Raw genomic sequence first — 17,548 nt, 5'->3', positions numbered from 1 at the left:
CCCCCAACATGGCCGCCGCCTCTCCCTCCTCCCCATTACGGGCGCCGCCATGTTTGCACCGTAACGCCCCCCCATCCGTACGGCAACTCACCGGAAGTCGCCCCTCCTACTTCCGGTTTCCGCGGCCTTCGCGGCGGCGGCGATAACGCAACGATGGTGACAGAAACGGGGGGGGATTTTGGGGTGAATTCGGGCGATTTTGGGGTTCGGGAGGGAGCTGATGTGTGTGGTTTGAAGCAGGACAGCGAGTTTTCGGACGCGGAGGCGCCGGCGGGCGGGGAGGAGAACGCGCCGGTTTATTGTGTGTGTAGGAAACCCGATATCAACTGCTTCATGATGTGAGTGAGCGGGCCGGACGCCTGGGTCCCTTTCCCGATCTCCTGGGTCCCTTTCCCGAACTCCTGGGTCCCTCCCGGACTCCTGGGTCCCTTTCCCGGACTCCTGGGTCCCTTTCCCGATCTCCTGGGTCCCTCCCGGACTCCTGGGTCCCTTTCCCGAACTCCTGGGTCCCTTTCCCGAACTCCTGGGTCCCCCCTCCCGAACTCCTGGGTCCCCTCCCGGACTCCTGGGTCCCTTTCCCGATCTCCTGGGTCCCTTTCCCGATCTCCTGGGTCCCTTTCCCGATCTCCTGGGTCCCTTTCCCGAACTCCTGGGTCCCCCCCCCCGAACTCCTGGGTCCCCTCCCCCGAACTCCTGGGTCCCCTCCCCCGAACTCCTGGGTCCCCTCCCCCGAACTCCTGGGTCCCTTTCCCGAACTCCTGCGTCCCTTTCCCGAACTCCTGGGTCCCTCCTGAACATCTGGGTCCCCATTATGGCCCCTCTTCCCGAACTCCTGGGTCCCCTCTCCCGAACTCCTGGGTCCCCTCTCCCGAACTCCTGGGTCCCCCCCCCCTCCCGAACTCCTGGGTCCCCCCCCCCTCCCGAACTCCTGGGTCCCCCCCCCCCTCCCGAACTCCTGGGTCCCCCCCCCCCTCCCGAACTCCTGGGTCCCCCCCCGAACTCCTGGGTCCCCTTTCCAGAACTCCTGGGTCCCTCTTCCCAAACACCTGGGTCCCCATTATGGCCCCTTATCCCGAACTCCTGGGTCCCTTCCCGGACTCCTGGGTCCCTTCCCGGACTCCTGGGTCCCTTCCCGGACTCCTGGGTCCCTTTCCCGAACTCCTGGGTCCCTCTTGAACACCTGGGACCCCATTATGGTCCCTTTCCCGAACTCCTGGGTCCCCCCCCCCCGAACTCCTGGGTCCCTCTCCCCCGAACTCCTGGGTCCCTCTCCCCCGAACTCCTGGGTCCCTCTCCCCCGAACTCCTGGGTCCCCTCTCCCGGACTCCTGGGTCCCTCTGGAACTCCTGGGTCCCCATTATGGCCCCACTTCCCAAACTCCTGGGTCCCCCCCCCCGAACTCCTGGGTCCCCCCCCCCGAACTCCTGGGTCCCCCCCCCGAACTCCTGGGTCCCCATTATGGCCCCACTTCCCGAACTCCTGGGTCCCTTTCCCCCGAACTCCTGGGTCCCCCCCCCCCCGAACTCCTGGGTCCCCCCCCCGAACTCCTGGGTCCCCTCTCCCGAACTCCTGGGTCCCCCCTCCCGAACTCCTGGGTCCCCCCCCCCCCGAACTCCTGCGTCCCCCCTCCCGGACTCCTGGGTCCCTTCTTCCCGGACTCCTGGGTCCCTTCTTCCCGGACTCCTGGGTCCCTTTCCCGAACTCCTGGGTCCCTTTCCCGGACTCCTGGGTCCCTCTTGAACACCTGGGTCCCCATTATGGTCCCTTTCCCGAACTCCTGCGTCCCCTCTCCCGAACTCCTGGGTCCCTCTCTCCCCCGAACTCCTGGGTCCCTCTCCCCCGAACTCCTGGGTCCCTCTCCCCCGAACTCCTGGGTCCCTTTCCCAAACTCCTGGGTCCCTCTCCCCCGAACTCCTGGGTCCCTTCCTGAACTCCTGGGTCCCTTCTTCCCGAACTCCTGGGTCCCTCTTCCCGAACTCCTGGGTGCCCATTATGGTGTCGCCCCCCCGAACTCCTGGGTCCCCCCCCCACCCCCCGAACTCCTGGGTCCCCTCCTGAACTCCTGGGTCCCCTCCTGAACTCCTGGGTCCCTCCCGAACTCCTGGGTCCCTCCCGAACTCCTGGGTCCCTCCCGAACTCCTGGGTCCATCCCCGAACTCCTGGGTCCCTCCCGAACTCCTGGGTCCCCCGTTGGCAGCGGCTGCGACAACTGCAACGAGTGGTTCCACGGCGACTGCATCAACATCACGGAGAAGATGGCCAAGGCCATTCGGGAATGGTACTGCCGGCAGTGCCGCGGTGAGAGCCGGACGCCTGGGTCCCTTTTTGGGGGTCCCTGGGGGGGCTGGGGTCCCATTTTGGGGGGATTTGGGCTCATTTTGGGGGGTTTATGGGGGTTTATGGGTCCTTATTTGGGGTCTCCCGGACGCCTGGGTCCCTTATTTGGGGTCTCCCGGACGCCTGGGTCCCCCTCCCGGATGCCTGGGTCCCTTCTTTGGGGCACCCGGACGCCTGGGTCCCTTTTCAGGGGGTCCCTGGGGGGGCTGGGGTTTAATTTTGGGGGGATTTGGGCTCATTTTGGGGGTTTTATGGGGGTTTCTGGGTCCTTATTTGGGGTCTCCCGGACGCCTGGGTCCCTCTCCCGGACGCCTGGGTCCCTTATTTGGGGCACCCGGACGCCTGGGTCCCTTTTCAGAGGGTCCCTGGGGGGGCTGGGCTCCCATTTTGGGGGGATTTGGGCTCATTTTGGGGGGTTTATGGGGGTTTCTGGGTCCTTATTTGGGGTCTCCCGGACGCCTGGGTCCCCCTCCCGGACGCCTGGGTCCCTTATTTGGGGTCTCCCGGACGCCTGGGTCCCTTATTTGGGGTCTCCCGGATGCCTGGGTCCCTCTCCCGGACGCCTGGGTCCCTTATGTGGAGCACCCGGACGCCTGGGTCCCTTCTTGGGGGTCCCTGGGGGGGCTGGGGTCCCATTTTGGGGGGATTTGGGCTCATTTTGGGGGTTTTATGGGGGTTTATGGGTCCTTATTTGGGGTCTCCCGGACGCCTGGGTCCCTTATTTGGGGTCTCCCGGACGCCTGGGTCCCCCTCCCGGATGCCTGGGTCCCTTCTTTGGGGCACCCGGACGCCTGGGTCCCTTTTCAGGGGGTCCCTGGGGGGGCTGGGGTTTAATTTTGGGGGGATTTGGGCTCATTTTGGGGGTTTTATGGGGGTTTCTGGGTCCTTATTTGGGGTCTCCCGGACGCCTGGGTCCCTTATTTGGGGTCTCCCGGACGCCTGGGTCCCTCTCCCGGACGCCTGGGTCCCTTATTTGGGGCACCCGGACGCCTGGGTCCCTTTTCAGGGGGTCCCTGGGGGGGCTGGGGTCCCATTTTGGGGGGATTTGGGCTCATTTTGGGGGTTTTATGGGGGTTTATGGGTCCTTATTTGGGGTCTCCCGGACGCCTGGGTCCCTTATTTGGGGTCTCCCGGACGCCTGGGTCCCTTATTTGGGGCACCCGGACGCCTGGGTCCCTTTTCAGGGGGTCCCTGGGGGGGCTGGGGTCCCATTTTGGGGGGATTTGGGCTCATTTTGGGGGTTTTATGGGGGTTTCTGGGTCCTTATTTGGGGCACCCGGACGCCTGGGTCCCTTTATGGGGTTGGTCTCTGGGGTTAATTTGGGGGGTTTGTGGGTCCCTTATTGGGGTCTCCCGGATGCCTGGGTCCCTTATTGGGGTCTCCCGGATGCCTGGGTCCCTTATTTGGGGCACCCGGACGCCTGGGTCCCTTTTCAGGGGGTCCCTGGGGGGGCTGGGGTTTAATTTTGGGGGGATTTGGGCTCATTTTGGGGGTTTTATGGGGGTTTATGGGTCCTTATTTGGGGTCTCCCGGACGCCTGGGTCCCTTATTTGGGGTCTCCCGGACGCCTGGGTCCCTTATTTGGGGTCTCCCGGATGCCTGGGTCCCTCTCCCGGACGCCTGGGTCCCTTATTTGGGGCACCCGGACGCCTGGGTCCCTTTTTGGGGGTCCCTGGGGGGGCCAGGGTCCCATTTTGGGGGGATTTGGGCTCATTTTGGGGGTTTTATGGGGGTTTCTGGGTCCTTATTTGGGGTCTCCCGGACGCCTGGGTCCCTTATTTGGGGTCTCCCGGACTCCTGGGTCCCTCTCCCGGACGCCTGGGTCCCTTATTTGGGGCACCCGGACGCCTGGGTCCCTTTTCAGGGGGTCCCTGGGGGGGCTGGGGTCCCATTTTGGGGGGATTTGGGCTCATTTTGGGGGGTTTATGGGGGTTTCTGGGTCCTTATTTGGGGTCTCCCGGACGCCTGGGTCCCTTATTTGGGGTCTCCCGGATGCCTGGGTCCCTCTCCCGGACGCCTGGGTCCCTTATTTGGGGCACCCGGACGCCTGGGTCCCTTCTCGGGGGGTCCCTGGGGGGGGCGGGGTTTCATTTTGGGGGGATTTGGGCTCATTTTGGGGGTTTTATGGGGGTTTATGGGTCCTTATTTGGGGTCTCCCGGATGCCTGGGTCCCTTATTTGGGGTCTCCCGGATGCCTGGGTCCCTCTCCCGGACGCCTGGGTCCCTTATTTGGGGCACCCGGACGCCTGGGTCCCTTCTCGGGGGGTCCCTGGGGGGGCTGGGGTCCCATTTTGGGGGGATTTGGGCTCATTTTGGGGGGTTTATGGGGGTTTCTGGGTCCTTATTTGGGGTCTCCCGGACGCCTGGGTCCTTTTCTCGGGGTTCCCGGACGCCTGGGTCCCTCCCGGACGCCTGGGTCCCCCGCTGACTCCTCCCCTCCCCCCCCCCAGAGAAGGACCCCACCCTGGAGATCCGGTACCGGCACAAGAAATGGCGGGAAAAGGAGCGAGACCCCGAAACCCCCAAATCCCAGGAGACCGAGCACGGCCGGGCCGCCAAGGTGAGGGACCCAGGCGTCCGGGGCGGGGACCCAGGCGTCCGGGAGGAGGGACCCAGGCGTCCGGGAGAAGGGACCCAGGCGTCCGGGAGGAGGGACCCAGGCGTCCCGGGGGGGGGACCCAGGCGTCCGGGAGGGGGGACCCAGGTGTCCGGGATAGGGACCCAGGCGTCCGGGGAAGGGACCCAGGTATTCAGGAGGGGGGACCCAGGCGTCCGGGATAGGGACCCAGGCGTCCGGGGAAGGGACCCAGGCGTCCGGGAGGAGGGACCCTGGCATCCGGGGCGGGGACCCAGGCGTCCCGGGAAGGGGGACCCAGGCGTCCGGGCGGGGGGACCCAGGCGTTTGGGAGGAGGGACCCAGGCGTTCGGGATAGGGACCCAGGCGTCCGGGGGGGGGGAACCCAGGCGTCCGGGGGTGGGACCCAGGCGTCCGGGGAAGGGACCCAGGCGTCCGGGAAAGGGACCCAGGTGTTCGGGAGACCTGAAACAAGGGACCCAGGCATCCGGGAGAGGGGACCCAGGCGTCCGGGGAAAGGACCCAGGCGTCCCGGGGGGGGGACCCAGGTGTCCGGGCGGGGGGACCCAGGCGTCCGGGGAAGGGACCCAGGTATTCGGGAGGGGGGACCCAGGCGTCCGGGGAAAGGACCCAGGCGTCGGGGAGGAGGGACCCAGGCGTCCGGGGCGGGGACCCAGGCGTCTGGGGGGGGGGACCCAGGCGTCCGGGAAAGGGACCCAGGCGTTCGGGAGACCTGAAACAAGGGACCCAGGCGTCCGGGAAAGGGACCCAGGCGTCCGGGAAAGGGACCCAGGCGTTCGGGAGACCTCAAACAAGGGACCCAGGCGTCCGGGGGGGGGACCCAGGCGTCCGGGGGGGGGGACCCAGGCATCCGGGGTAGGGACCCAGGTGTCCGGGAAAGGGACCCAGGCGTTCGGGAGACCTCAAACAAGGGACCCAGGCGTCCGGGAGAGGGACCCAGGTGTTCGGGAGACCTCAAACAAGGGACCCAGGCGTCCGGGAGAGTGACCCAGGCGTCCGGGAGAGGGACCCAGGCGTTCGGGAGACCTCAAACAAGGGACCCAGGCGTCCGGGAGAGGGACCCAGGCGTCCGGGAAAGGGACCCAGGCGTTCGGGAGACCTCAAACAAGGGACCCAGGCGTCCGGGAGAGGGACCCAGGCGTCCGGGAAAGGGACCCAGGCGTTCGGGAGACCTCAAACAAGGGACCCAGGCGTTCGGGAGACCTCAAACAAGGGACTCAGGCGTCCGGGAAAGGGACCCAGGCGTCCGGGGGGTGGACCCAGGCGTCCGGGAAAGGGACCCAGGCGTTCGGGAGACCTCAAACAAGGGACCCAGGCGTCCGGGGGGTGGACCCAGGCATCCGGGGGGGGGACCCAGGTGTCCGGGAAAGGGACCCAGGCGTTCGGGAGACCTCAAACAAGGGACCCAGGCGTCCGGGAGAGGGACCCAGGCGTCCGTGGGGTGGACCCAGGCGTCCGTGGGGTGGACCCAGGCGTCCGGGAAAGGGACCCAGGCGTTCGGGAGACCTCAAACAAGGGACCCAGGCGTCCGGGAGAGGGACCCAGGTGTTCGGGAGACCTCAAACAAGGGACCCAGGCGTCCGGGAGAGTGACCCAGGCGTCCGGGAGAGGGACCCAGGCGTCCGGGGGGGGGGGACCCAGCCGTCCGGGAAAGGTACCCAGGCGTTCGGGAGACCTCAAACAAGGGACCCAGGCGTCCGGGAGAGGGACCCAGGCGTCCGGGAAAGGGACCCAGGCGTTCGGGAGACCTCAAACAAGGGACCCAGGCGTTTGGGAGACCTCAAACAAGGGACCCAGGCGTTCGGGAGACCTCAAACAAGGGACCCAGGCATCCAGGAGAGGGGACCCGGGTGTCGGGGAAAGGGACCCAGGCGTTCGGGAGACCTCAAACAAGGGACCCAGGCGTCCGGGAAAGGGACCCAGGTGTCCGGGGGGGGGACCCAGGCGTTCGGGAGACCTCAAACAAGGGACCCAGGCGTCCGGGAAAGGGACCCAGGCGTCCGGGGGGTGGACCCAGGCGTCCGGGAAAGGGACCCAGGCGTTCGGGAGACCTCAAACAAGGGACCCAGGCGTCCGGGGGGTGGACCCAGGCATCCGGGGGGGGGACCCAGGTGTCCGGGAAAGGGACCCAGGCGTTCGGGAGACCTCAAACAAGGGACCCAGGCGTCCGGGAGAGGGACCCAGGCGTCCGTGGGGTGGACCCAGGCGTCTGTGGGGTGGACCCAGGCGTCCGGGAAAGGGACCCAGGCGTTCGGGAGACCTCAAACAAGGGACCCAGGCGTCCGGGAGAGGGACCCAGGCGTCCGGGAAAGGGACCCAGGCGTTCGGGAGACCTCAAACAAGGGACCCAGGCGTTCGGGAGACCTCAAACAAGGGACCCAGGCGTTCGGGAGACCTCAAACAAGGGACCCAGGCGTTCGGGAGACCTCAAACAAGGGACTCAGGCATCTGGGAAAGGGACCCAGGTGTCCGGGGGGGGGACCCAGGCGTTCGGGAGACCTCAAACAAGGGACCCAGGCGTCCGGGAAAGGGACCCAGGTGTCCGAGAAAGGGACCCAGGCGTTCGGGAGACCTCAAACAAGGGACTCAGGCGTCCGGGAAAGGGACCCAGGCGTCCGGGGGGGGGACCCAGGCGTCCGGGGGGGGGACCCAGGCGTTCGGGAGAGCTCAAACAAGGGACCCAGGTGTCCGGGAAGGGGACCCAGGTGTCCGGGAAAGGGACCCAGGCGTTCGGGAGACCTCAAACAAGGGACCCAGGCGTCCGGGAGAGGGACCCAGGCGTTCGGGAGACCTCAAACAAGGGACCCAGGCGTTCGGGAGACCTCAAACAAGGGACCCAGGCGTCCGGGAAAGGGACCCAGGCGTTCGGGAGACCTCAAACAAGGGACCCAGGCGTTCGGGAGACCTCAAACAAGGGACCCAGGCGTTCGGGAGACCTCAAACAAGGGACCCAGGCGTTCGGGAGACCTCAAACAAGGGACCCAGGCATCCGGGCTAGATCCTCTATTCCCCTTTAAGCCCGGATTCCCCTCAAAAGTCCCTGGGAACATCCCGTAGCCTCTCCCGGACGCCTGGGTTCCCTCCCGGACGCCTGGGTCCCTTGTGTGCCGGCAGGTGAAGCGTTCGGCGCGCATGTGCGGGGAGTGCGAGGCGTGCCGGCGCCCCGAGGACTGCGGGCTCTGCGACTTCTGCCGCGACATGAAGAAGTTCGGGGGGCCCAACAAGATCCGCCAGAAGTGCCGCCTGCGCCAGTGCCAGCTGCGCGCCAGGGTGCGGCACGCGGGGGCTTAGCGCGGGCTTAGCGCGGGCTTAGCGCGGGTTTAGCGTGGGCTTAGCGTGGATTTAGCGTGGGCTTAGTGCGGGCTTAGCGTGGGTTTAGCGTGGGTTTAGCATGGGCTTAGCGCGGGCTTAGCGTGGGCTTAGCGTGGGTTTAGCGTGAGGTTAGCGCGGGCTTAGTGCGGGCTTAGTGCGGGCTTAGTGCGGGCTTAGTGCGGGCTTAGTGCGGGCTTAGTGCGGGCTTAGTGTGGGTTTAGCGTGAGGTTAGCGTGGGCTTAGCGCGGGCTTAGCGTGGGTTTAGCGTGGGTTTAGCGTGGGCTTAGCGTGGGGTTGACGTGGGCTTAGCGTGGGCTTAGCGTGGGCTTAGCGTGGGTTTAGCGTGGGCTTAGCGTGGGCTTAGTGTGAGGTTAGCGCGGGTTTAGCGCGGGTTTAGCGCGGGCTTAGCGCGGGCTTAGCGCGAGCTTAGCGGGAGCTTAGCATGGGCTTGGCGTGAGCTTGGCGTGGGCTTGACGTGGGCTTAGCGTGAGCTTAGCGCGGGCTTAGCGCGGGCTTAGCGCGGGCTTAGCGCGGGCTTAGCGCGGGCTTAGCGTGGGTTTAGCGTGGGGTTAGCGTGGGCTTGACGTGGGCTTAGCGTGGGCTTAGCGCGGGCTTAGCGCGGGCTTAGCGCGGGCTTAGCGTGGGTTTAGCGTGGGTTTAGCGCGGGCTTAGCGCGGGCTTAGCGTGGGCTTAGCGTGGGCTTAGCGTGGGCTTAGCGTGGGTTTAGCGTGGGCTTAGCGTGGGTTTAGCGTGGCTTTAGCGTGGCTTTAGCGTGGGCTTAGCGTGGGCTTAGCGTGGGCTTAGCGCGGGCTTAGCGCGGGCTTAGCGTGGGCTTAGCGTGAGGATAGCGCGGGCTTAGCGTGGGCTTAGCGCGGGCTTAGCGCGGGCTTAGCGCGGGCTTAGCGTGGGTTTAGCGTGGGCTTAGCGTGGGCTTAGCGCGGGCTTAGCGCGGGCTTAGCGCGGGTTTAGCGTGGGCTTAGCGTGAGATTAGCGTGGGCTTAGCGTGGGCTTAGCGTGGGCTTAGCGTGGGATAGCGTGGGATAGCGTGGGCTTAGCGTGGGCTTAGCGTGGGCTTAGCGTGGGCTTAGCGTGGGCTTAGCGTGGGCTTAGCGTGGGCTTAGCGCGGGTTTAGCGAGGGCTTAGCGTGGGTTTAGCGAGGGCTTAGCGTGGCTTTAGCGTGGGCTTAGCGTGGGCTTAGCGTGGGCTTGACGTGGGCTTGACGCGGGCTTAGTGTGAGATTAGTGTGAGCTTAGCGTGGGCTTAGCGCGGGCTTGACGCGGGCTTGACGCGGGCTTAGCGTGAGATTAGCGTGGGCTTAGCGCGGGTTTAGCGTGAGATTAGCGCGGGCTTAGCGCGGGCTTAGCGCGGGCTTAGCGCGGGCTTAGCGCGGGTTTAGCGTGGGCTTAGCGTGGGCTTAGCGTGGGCTTAGCGTGGGCTTAGCGTGGGCTTAGCGTGGGCTTAGCGTGGGTTTAGCGTGGGTTTAGCGTGGGTTTAGCGTGGGTTTAGCGTGGGCTTAGCGTGGGCTTAGCGTGGGCTTAGCGCGGGCTTAGCGCGGGCTTAGCGCGGGCTTAGCGCGGGCTTAGCGCGGGTTTAGCGTGGGTTTAGCGTGGGCTTAGCGTGAGGTTAGCGTGGGTTTAGCGTGGGTTTAGCGTGGGTTTAGCGTGGGTTTAGCGTGGGCTTAGCGTGGGCTTAGCGTGAGGTTAGCGTGGGTTTAGCGTGGGCTTAGCGTGGGTTTAGCGCGGGTTTAGCGCGGGCTTAGCGCGGGCTTAGCGCGGGCTTAGCGTGGGCTTAGCGTGGGCTTAGCGCGGGTTTAGCGTGAGGTTAGCACGGGCTTAGCGTGGGCTTGGCGTGGGCTTGACGTGGGCTTCGCGCGGGCTTCGCGCGGGCTTAGCGCGGGCTAAGCGCGGGCTTAGCGTGGGTTTAGCGTGGGTTTAGCGTGGGCATAGCGTGGGCTTAGCGTGGGCTTGACGTGGGCTTAGCGTGGGCTTAGCGTGGGCTTAGCGTGGGCTTAGTGTGGGCTTAGCGTGGGCTTAGCGTGGGCTTGACGTGGGCTTAGCGCGGGCTTAGCGCGGGCTTAGCGCGGGCTTGACGTGGGCTTAGCGCGGGCTTAGCGCGGGCTTGGCGCGGGCTTGGCGCGGGCTTGGCGCGGGCTTGGCGCGGGCTTAGCGCGGGCTTAGCGTGGGCTTAGCGTGGGCTTAGCGTGGGCTTAGCGTGGGCTTAGCGTGGGCTTAGCGCGGGTTTAGCGCGGGTTTAGCGCGGGCTTAGCGCGGGCTTAGCGCGGGCTTAGCGCGGGCTTAGCGCGGGTTTAGCGCGGGCTTAGCGCGGGCTTAGCGCGGGCTTAGCGCGGGTTTAGCGTGGGTTTAGCGTGGGCTTAGCGTGGCTTTAGCGTGGGTTTAGCGCGGGCTTAGCGTGAGCTTGACGTGAGCTTAGCGCGGGCTTAGCGGGGGCTTAGCGTGGGTTTAGGTGGGCTTAGCGTGGGTTTAGCGTGGGTTTAGCGGGGGCTTAGCGTGAGATTAGCGTGAGATTAGCGTGAGCTTGGCGTGAGCTTGGCGTGGGCTTGACGTGGGCTTAGCGGGGGCTTAGCGTGGGTTTAGCGGGGGCTTAGCCCGAGCTTAGCGTGGGCTTAGCGTGGGCTTAGCGCGGGCTTAGCGTGGGCTTAGCGCGGGCTTAGCGCGGGGTTAGCGTGAGCTTGGCGTGAGCTTGGCGTGGGCTTGACGTGGGCTTAGCGGGGGCTTAGCGCGGGCTTAGCGTGGGTTTAGCGTGGGTTTAGCGTGGGCTTAGCGTGAGGTTAGCGTGGGTTAGCGCGGGCTTGGCGCGGGCTTGGCGCGGGCTTGGTGCGGTCTTGGCGCGGGCTTGGCGCGGGCTTAGCGCGGGCTTAGCGCGGGTTTATCGTGGGCTTGGCGTGGGTTTAGCGTGGGCTTAGCGCGGGCTTAGCGCGGGCTTAGCGCGGGCTTAGCGCGGGCTTAGCGCGGGTTTAGCGCGGGTTTAGCGTGGGTTTAGCGTGGGCTTAGCGTGGCTTTAGCGTGGGTTTAGCGCGGGCTTAGCGTGAGGTTAGCGTGGGCTTGACGTGGGCTTAGCGTGGGCTTAGCGTGGGCTTAGCGTGGGCTTAGCGGGGGCTTAGCGTGGGCTTAGCGTGGGATTGACGTGGGCTTAGCGTGGGTTTAGCGTGGGCTTGGCGTGAGCTTGGCGCGGGCTTAGCGCGGGCTTAGCGCGGGCTTAGCGCGGGCTTAGCTGGGGCTTAGCGCGAGGTTAGCGCGGGCTTGGCGCGGGCTTGGCGCGGTCTTGGCGCGGGCTTGGCGCGGGCTTAGCGCGGGCTTAGCGCGGGTTTATCGTGGGCTTGGCGTGGGCTTAGCGTGGGCTTAGCGTGGGCTTAGCGTGGACTTAGCGTGGGCTTAGCGTGGGCTTAGCGTGGGCTTAGCGTGGGCTTAGCGTGGGATTGACGTGGGCTTAGCGTGGGTTTAGCGTGGGCTTGGCGTGAGCTTGGCGTGGGCTTAGCGGGGGCTTAGCGCGGGCTTAGCGCGGGCTTAGCGCGGGTTTAGCGCGGGCTTAGCGCGGGCTTAGCGCGAGGTTAGCGCGGGCTTAGCGCGAGGTTAGCGTGAGCTTGGCGTGGGCTTGGCGCGGGCTTGGCGCGGGCTTGGTGCGGGCTTAGCGCGGGCTTAGCGCGGGCTTGGCGCGGGCTTAGCGTGGGCTTAGCGTGGGTTTATCGTGGGCTTGGCGTGGGCTTAGCGTGGGCTTAGCGTGAGCTTAGCGTGAGGTTAGCGTGGGCTTAGCGTGGGCTTAGCGTGAGGTTAGCGTGGGTTTAGCGTGAGGTTAGCGTGGGTTTAGCGCGAGGTTAGCGTGGGCTTAGCGTGGCTTTAGCGCGGGCTTAGCGTGGGCTTAGCGTGGGCTTAGCGCGGGCTTAGCGTGGGCTTAGCGTGGGCTTAGCGTGAGGATAGCGCGGGCTTAGCGTGGGCTTAGCGCGGGCTTAGCGCGGGCTTAGCGTGGACTTAGCGCGGACTTAGCGTGAGCTTAGCGTGAGCTTAGCGTGGGCTTAGTGTGAGGTTAGCGTGGGCTTAGCGTGAGCTTGGCGTGAGCTTGGCGTGGGCTTGACGTGGGCTTAGCGTGGGCTTAGCGTGGGCTTAGCGTGAGGTTAGCGTGGGCTAAGCGTGGGCTTAGCGCGGGCTTAGCGTGGGCTTAGCGTGGGCTTAGCGTGGGCTTAGCGCGGGCTTAGCACGGGCTTGGCGCGGGCTTGACGTGGGCTTAGCGGGGGCTTAGCGGGAGCTTAGCGGGGGCTTAGCGTGGGTTTAGCGTGGGCTTAGCGTGAGGTTAGCGTGGGCTTAGCGTGGGCTTGGCGTGGGCTTGGCGTGGGCTTGACGTGGGCTTGACGTGGGCTTAGCGTGGGCTTAGCGTGGGCTTAGCGGGGGCTTAGCCCGAGCTTAGCGGGGGCTTAGCGCGGGCTTAGCGCGGGCTTAGCGGGGGCTTAGGGCGGGCTTAGGGCGGGCTTAGGTCGGGCTTAGCGTGGGTTTAGCGTGGGTTTAGCGTGAGGTTAGCGTGGGCTTAGCGCGGGCTTAGCGTGGGCTTAGCGCGGGCTTAGCGCGGGGTTAGCGTGAGCTTGGCGTGAGCTTGGCGTGGGCTTGACGTGGGCTTAGCGGGGGCTTAGCGTGGGTTTAGCGGGGGCTTAGCCCGAGCTTAGCGTGGGCTTAGCGTGGGCTTAGCGCGGTCTTAGCGTGGGCTTAGCGCGGGCTTAGCGCGGGGTTAGCGTGAGCTTGGCGTGAGCTTGGCGTGGGCTTGACGTGGGCTTAGCGGGGGCTTGGCGCGGGCTTAGCGTGGGTTTAGCGTGGGTTTAGCGTGGGCTTAGCGTGAGGTTAGCGTGGGCTTGGCGTGAGCTTGGCGTGGGCTTGGCGTGGGCTTGACGTGGGCTTAGCGCGGGCTTAGCGCGGGATAGCGCGGGCTTAGCGCGGGCTTAGCGCGAGGTTAGCGTGGGCTTAGCGTGGGCTTAGCGTGGGCTTGACGTGGGCTTAGCGTGGGCTTAGTGTGGGCTTAGCGTGGGTTTAGCGTGAGGTTAGCATGAGGTTAGCGTGGGCTTAGCGCGGGCTTAGCATGGGCTTAGCGTGAGATTAGCGTGGGCTTAGCGCGGGCTTAGCGGGGGCTTAGCGTGGATTTAGCGTGGCCTTAGCGTGGGCTTAGCGTGAGCTTAGCGTGAGCTTAGCGGGTGCTCAGCATGGGCTTAGCGTGGGCTTAGCGTGGGCTTAGCGTAGGCTTAGCGCGGGCTTAGCGTGGGTTTAGCGTGGGCTTAGCGTGAGCTTAGCGTGGGCTTAGCGTGGGTTTAGCGTGGGTTTAGCGTGGGCTTAGCGTGGGCTTAGCGTGGGCTTAGCGGGAGCTTAGCGGGGGCTTAGCGTGGGTTAGCGCGGGCTTAGCGTGAGCTTAGCCTCGGCTTAGCGTGGGCTTAGCGCGGGCTTAGCGGGGGCTTAGCGCGGGCTTAGCGGGGGCTTAGCGTGAGCTTAGCGTGGATTTAGCGTGGCCTTAGCGTGGGCTTAGCGTGAGCTTAGCGTGAGCTTAGCGCGGGCTGAGTGTGTTCGGAAGGGTTTGGGTGTGTGGTTTGTGTTGTGTGTCTTGGGGCTTTAATGTGTGTCCTTAGTGTGTCCTTAGTGTGTCCTTAGCATGTCCTAAGCATGTGCTTAGTGTGTGCTTAGTGTGTGCTTAGTGTGTTCTTAGCGTGTCCTAAGCGTGTCCTAAGCATGTCCTAAGCGTGTGCTTAGTGTGTGCTTAGTGTGTTCTTAGTGTGTTCTTAGTGTGTGCTTACTGTGTCCTAAGTGCGTTCTTGGCGTGTCCTAAGCGTGTCCTAAGTGTGTGCTTACTGTGTTCTTAGAGTGTGCTTAGTGTGTCCTAAGCGTGTCCTTAGTGTGTCCTTAGTGTGTTCGTAGTGTGTTCTTAGCGTGTTCTTGGCGTGTTCGGAAGGGTTTGGGCGTGTGGTTTGTTTTGTTTGTCTTGGGGCTTTAACACGTGTCCTAAGCGTGATCTTAGTGTGTCCTAAGTGCGTTCTTGGCGTGTCTTAAGTGTGTCCTAAGCGTGTCCTTAGCGTGTCCTAAGCATGTCCTAAGCGTGTCTTAAGCGTGTGTTAAGCGTGTGCTTAGTGTGTCCTAAGCGTGTGCTAAGCGTGTCTTAAGTGTGTTCTTAGAGTGTGCTTACTGTGTCCTAAGCGTGTCCTAAGCGTGTGCTTAGCATGTCCTAAGTGTGTGCTTAGTGTGTCCTAAGCGTGTCCTAAGCGTGTCCTTACTGTGTCCTTAGCGTGTTCTTGGCGTGTTCGGAAGGGTTTGGGCGTGTGGTTTGTGTTGTGTGTCTTGGGGTTTTAACATGTGTCCTAAGCGTGTCCTAAGTGCCTCCGAAGTGCGTTCTTGGCGTGTCCTTAGCGTGTCCTTAGCGTGTCCTTAGCGTGTCCTTAGCGTGTCCTAAGCGTGTCCTTAGCGTGTCCTACGTGCGTTCTTGGCGTGTGCTTAGCGTGAGCTTATTGTGTGCTTAGCGTGTCCTAAGCGTGTCCTAAGCGTGTCCTAAGCGTGTCCTACGTGCGTTCTTGGCGTGTGCTTAGCGTGAGCTTATTGTGTCCTAAGCGTGTCCTAAGCGTGTCCTAGGCGTGTCCTAGGCGTGTCCTAGGCGTGTCCTAGGCGTGTCCTAGGCGTGTCCTAGGCGTGTCCTAGGCGTGTCCTTGGCGTGTCCTTAGCGTGTCCTAAGCGTGTTCTTAGCGTGTCACTGACATGTCCCTTTCTCCCCACAGGAATCCTACAAGTATTTCCCCGCCTCCGTGAGTACCCGGACGCCTGGGTCCCTCTCCCCCGAACTCCTGGGTCCCTTTCCCCGAACTCCTGGGTCCCTCTCCCCCGAACTCCTGGGTCCCTCTCCCCCGAACTCCTGGGTCCCTCTCCCCCGAACTCCTGGGTCCCTCTCCCCCGAACTCCTGGGTCCCTTTCCCCTGAACTCCTGGGTCCCTCTGCCCCGAACTCCTGGGTCCCTCTGCCCCGAACTCCTGGGTCCCTCTGCCCCGAACTCCTGGGTCCCTCTGCCCCGAACTCCTGGGTCCCTCTGCCCCGAACTCCTGGGTCCCTCTCCCCCGAACTCCTGGGTCCCTTTCCCCCGAACTCCTGGGTCCCTTTCCCCCGAACTCCTGGGTCCCTCTCCCCCGAACTCCTGGGTCCCTCTCCCCCGAACTCCTGGGTCCCTCTGCCCCGAACTCCTGGGTCCCCCTGACCTCCTATGTCTCCCCGAACTCCTGGGTCCCTCTCCCCCGAACTCCTGGGTCCCCTTTCCCCCGAACTCCTGGGTCCCTCTCCCCGAACTCCTGGGTCCCTTTCCCCCAAACTCCTGGGTCCCTCTCCCCCGAACTCCTGGGTCCCTCTCCCCCGAACTCCTGGGTCCCTCTGCCCCGAACTCCTGGGTCCCCCTGACCTCCTATGTCTCCCCGAACTCCTGGGTCCCTCTCCCCCGAACTCCTGGGTCCCTTTCCCCTGAACTCCTGGGTCCCTCTCCCCCGAACTCCTGGGTCCCCTTTCCCCCGAACTCCTGGGTCCCTCTCCCCGAACTCCTGGGTCCCTTTCCCCCAAACTCCTGGGTCCCTTTCCCCTGAACTCCTGGGTCCCTTTCCCCTGAACTCCTGGGTCCCTTTCCCCCGAACCCCTGGGTCCCTCTCCCCCGAACTCCTGGGTCCCTTTCCCCGAACTCCTGGGTCCCTCTCCCTGAACTCCTGGGTCCCTCTCCCCCGAACTCCTGGGTCCCTTTCCCCCGAACTCCTGGGTCCCTCTCCCCCGAACTCCTGGGTCCCTCTCCCCCGAACTCCTGGGTCCCTCTCCCCCGAACTCCTGGGTCCCTCTCCCTGAACTCCTGGGTCCCTCTCCCCGAACTCCTGGGTCCCTCTGCCCCGAACTCCTGGGTCCCTTTCCCCCGAACTCCTGGGTCCCTTTCCCTGAACTCCTGGGTCCCTCTCCCCCGAACTCCTGGGTCCCTCTCCCCCGAACTCCTGGGTCCCTCTCCCCCGAACTCCTGGGTCCCTCTGCCCGAACTCCTGGGTCCCTCTGCCCGAACTCCTGGGTCCCTCTTTACCCCGAACTCCTGGGTCCCTCTGCCCGAACTCCTGGGTCCCTTTCCCCCGAACTCCTGGGTCCCTTTCCCCCGAACTCCTGGGTCCCTTTCCCCCGAACTCCTGGGTCCCTTTCCCCCGAACTCCTGGGTCCCTTTCCCCCGAACTCCTGGGTCCCTTTCCCCGAACTCCTGGGTCCCTGACCCCCTTTCCCCCCCAGGATCTGGGCAACGGCCCCTGTGAGGAGCACGGAATGGTGAGTACCCCGTACCCCCCCCTGTCCCCATGTCCCCATGTCCCCCTGTCCCCATGTCCCCCTGTCCCCATGTCCCCATGTCCCCCTGTCCCCCTGTCCCCATGTCCCCATGTCCCCCTGTCCCCATGTCCCCCTGTCCCCCTGTCCCCCTGTCCCCATGTCCCCATGTCCCCATGTCCCCATGTCCCCCTGTCCCCATATCCCATGTGTCCCCATGTCCCCATATCCCCCTGTCCCCCTGTCCCCATGTCCCCATGTCCCCATGTCCCCATGTCCCCATGTCCCATATCCCCATGTCCCATGTCCCCATGTCCCCCTGTCCCCATGTCCCCATGTCCCCATGTCCCATATCCCCATGTCCCATGTCCCCATGTCCCCCTGTCCCCATGTCCCCATGTCCCCATGTCCCCCTGTCCCCATGTCCCCATGTCCCCATGTCCCATGTCCCCATGTCCCCATGTCCCCATGTCCCATATCCCCATGTCCCATGTCCCCCTGTCCCCCTGTCCCCATGTCCCCATATCCCCATGTCCCATGTCCCCATGTCCCCCTGTCCCCATGTCCCCATGTCCCCATGTCCCCCTGTCCCCATGTCCCCATGTCCCCATGTCCCATGTCCCCATGTCCCCCTGTCCCCATGTCCCCCTGTCCCCCTGTCCCCATGTCCCCATGTCCCCATGTCCCCATGTCCCCATGTCCCCATGTCCCCCTGTCCCCATGTCCCCATGTCCCCATGTCCCATGTCCCCATGTCCCCATGTCCCCATGTCCCATATCCCCATGTCCCATGTCCCCCTGTCCCCCTGTCCCCATGTCCCCATATCCCCATGTCCCATGTCCCCATGTCCCCCTGTCCCCATGTCCCCATGTCCCCATGTCCCCCTGTCCCCATGTCCCCATGTCCCCATGTCCCATGTCCCCATGTCCCCCTGTCCCCATGTCCCCATGTCCCCCTGTCCCCATGTCCCCATGTCCCCATGTCCCCATGTCCCCATGTCCC

At 64.8% G+C, this 17,548-nt stretch overlaps 1 protein-coding gene across 3 annotated transcripts in view; it reads left to right on the top strand.

The window, feature by feature from the left end:
• Positions 1–15: 15 nt before the first annotated feature.
• CXXC1 (CXXC finger protein 1) overlaps positions 16–17,548 on the top strand; it is a 52,725-nt gene continuing 35,192 nt past the window's right edge. The window contains exons 1-7 of one of the 3 annotated variants that reach the window (XM_065044374.1): positions 16–156; positions 241–338; positions 2,198–2,298; positions 4,789–4,898; positions 8,049–8,204; positions 14,998–15,024; positions 16,514–16,549. In XM_065044374.1, the coding sequence (XP_064900446.1) occupies positions 154–156; positions 241–338; positions 2,198–2,298; positions 4,789–4,898; positions 8,049–8,204; positions 14,998–15,024; positions 16,514–16,549 (531 nt within the window). In that variant the 5' untranslated portion in view covers positions 16–153. Of the gene's footprint in view, positions 157–240; positions 339–2,197; positions 2,299–4,788; positions 4,899–8,048; positions 8,205–14,997; positions 15,025–16,513; positions 16,550–17,548 lie in introns of those variants that run through there. The other 2 variants (XM_065044376.1, XM_065044375.1) reach the window with 2 other exon arrangements.

Source organism: Columba livia, chromosome 37, assembly GCF_036013475.1.
Source record: "Columba livia isolate bColLiv1 breed racing homer chromosome 37, bColLiv1.pat.W.v2, whole genome shotgun sequence".
Lineage (NCBI taxonomy): Eukaryota > Metazoa > Chordata > Aves > Columbiformes > Columbidae > Columba > Columba livia.
Note: the sequence above shows the minus strand (reverse complement) of the source record. Positions and strands in the feature narration are given on the sequence as shown.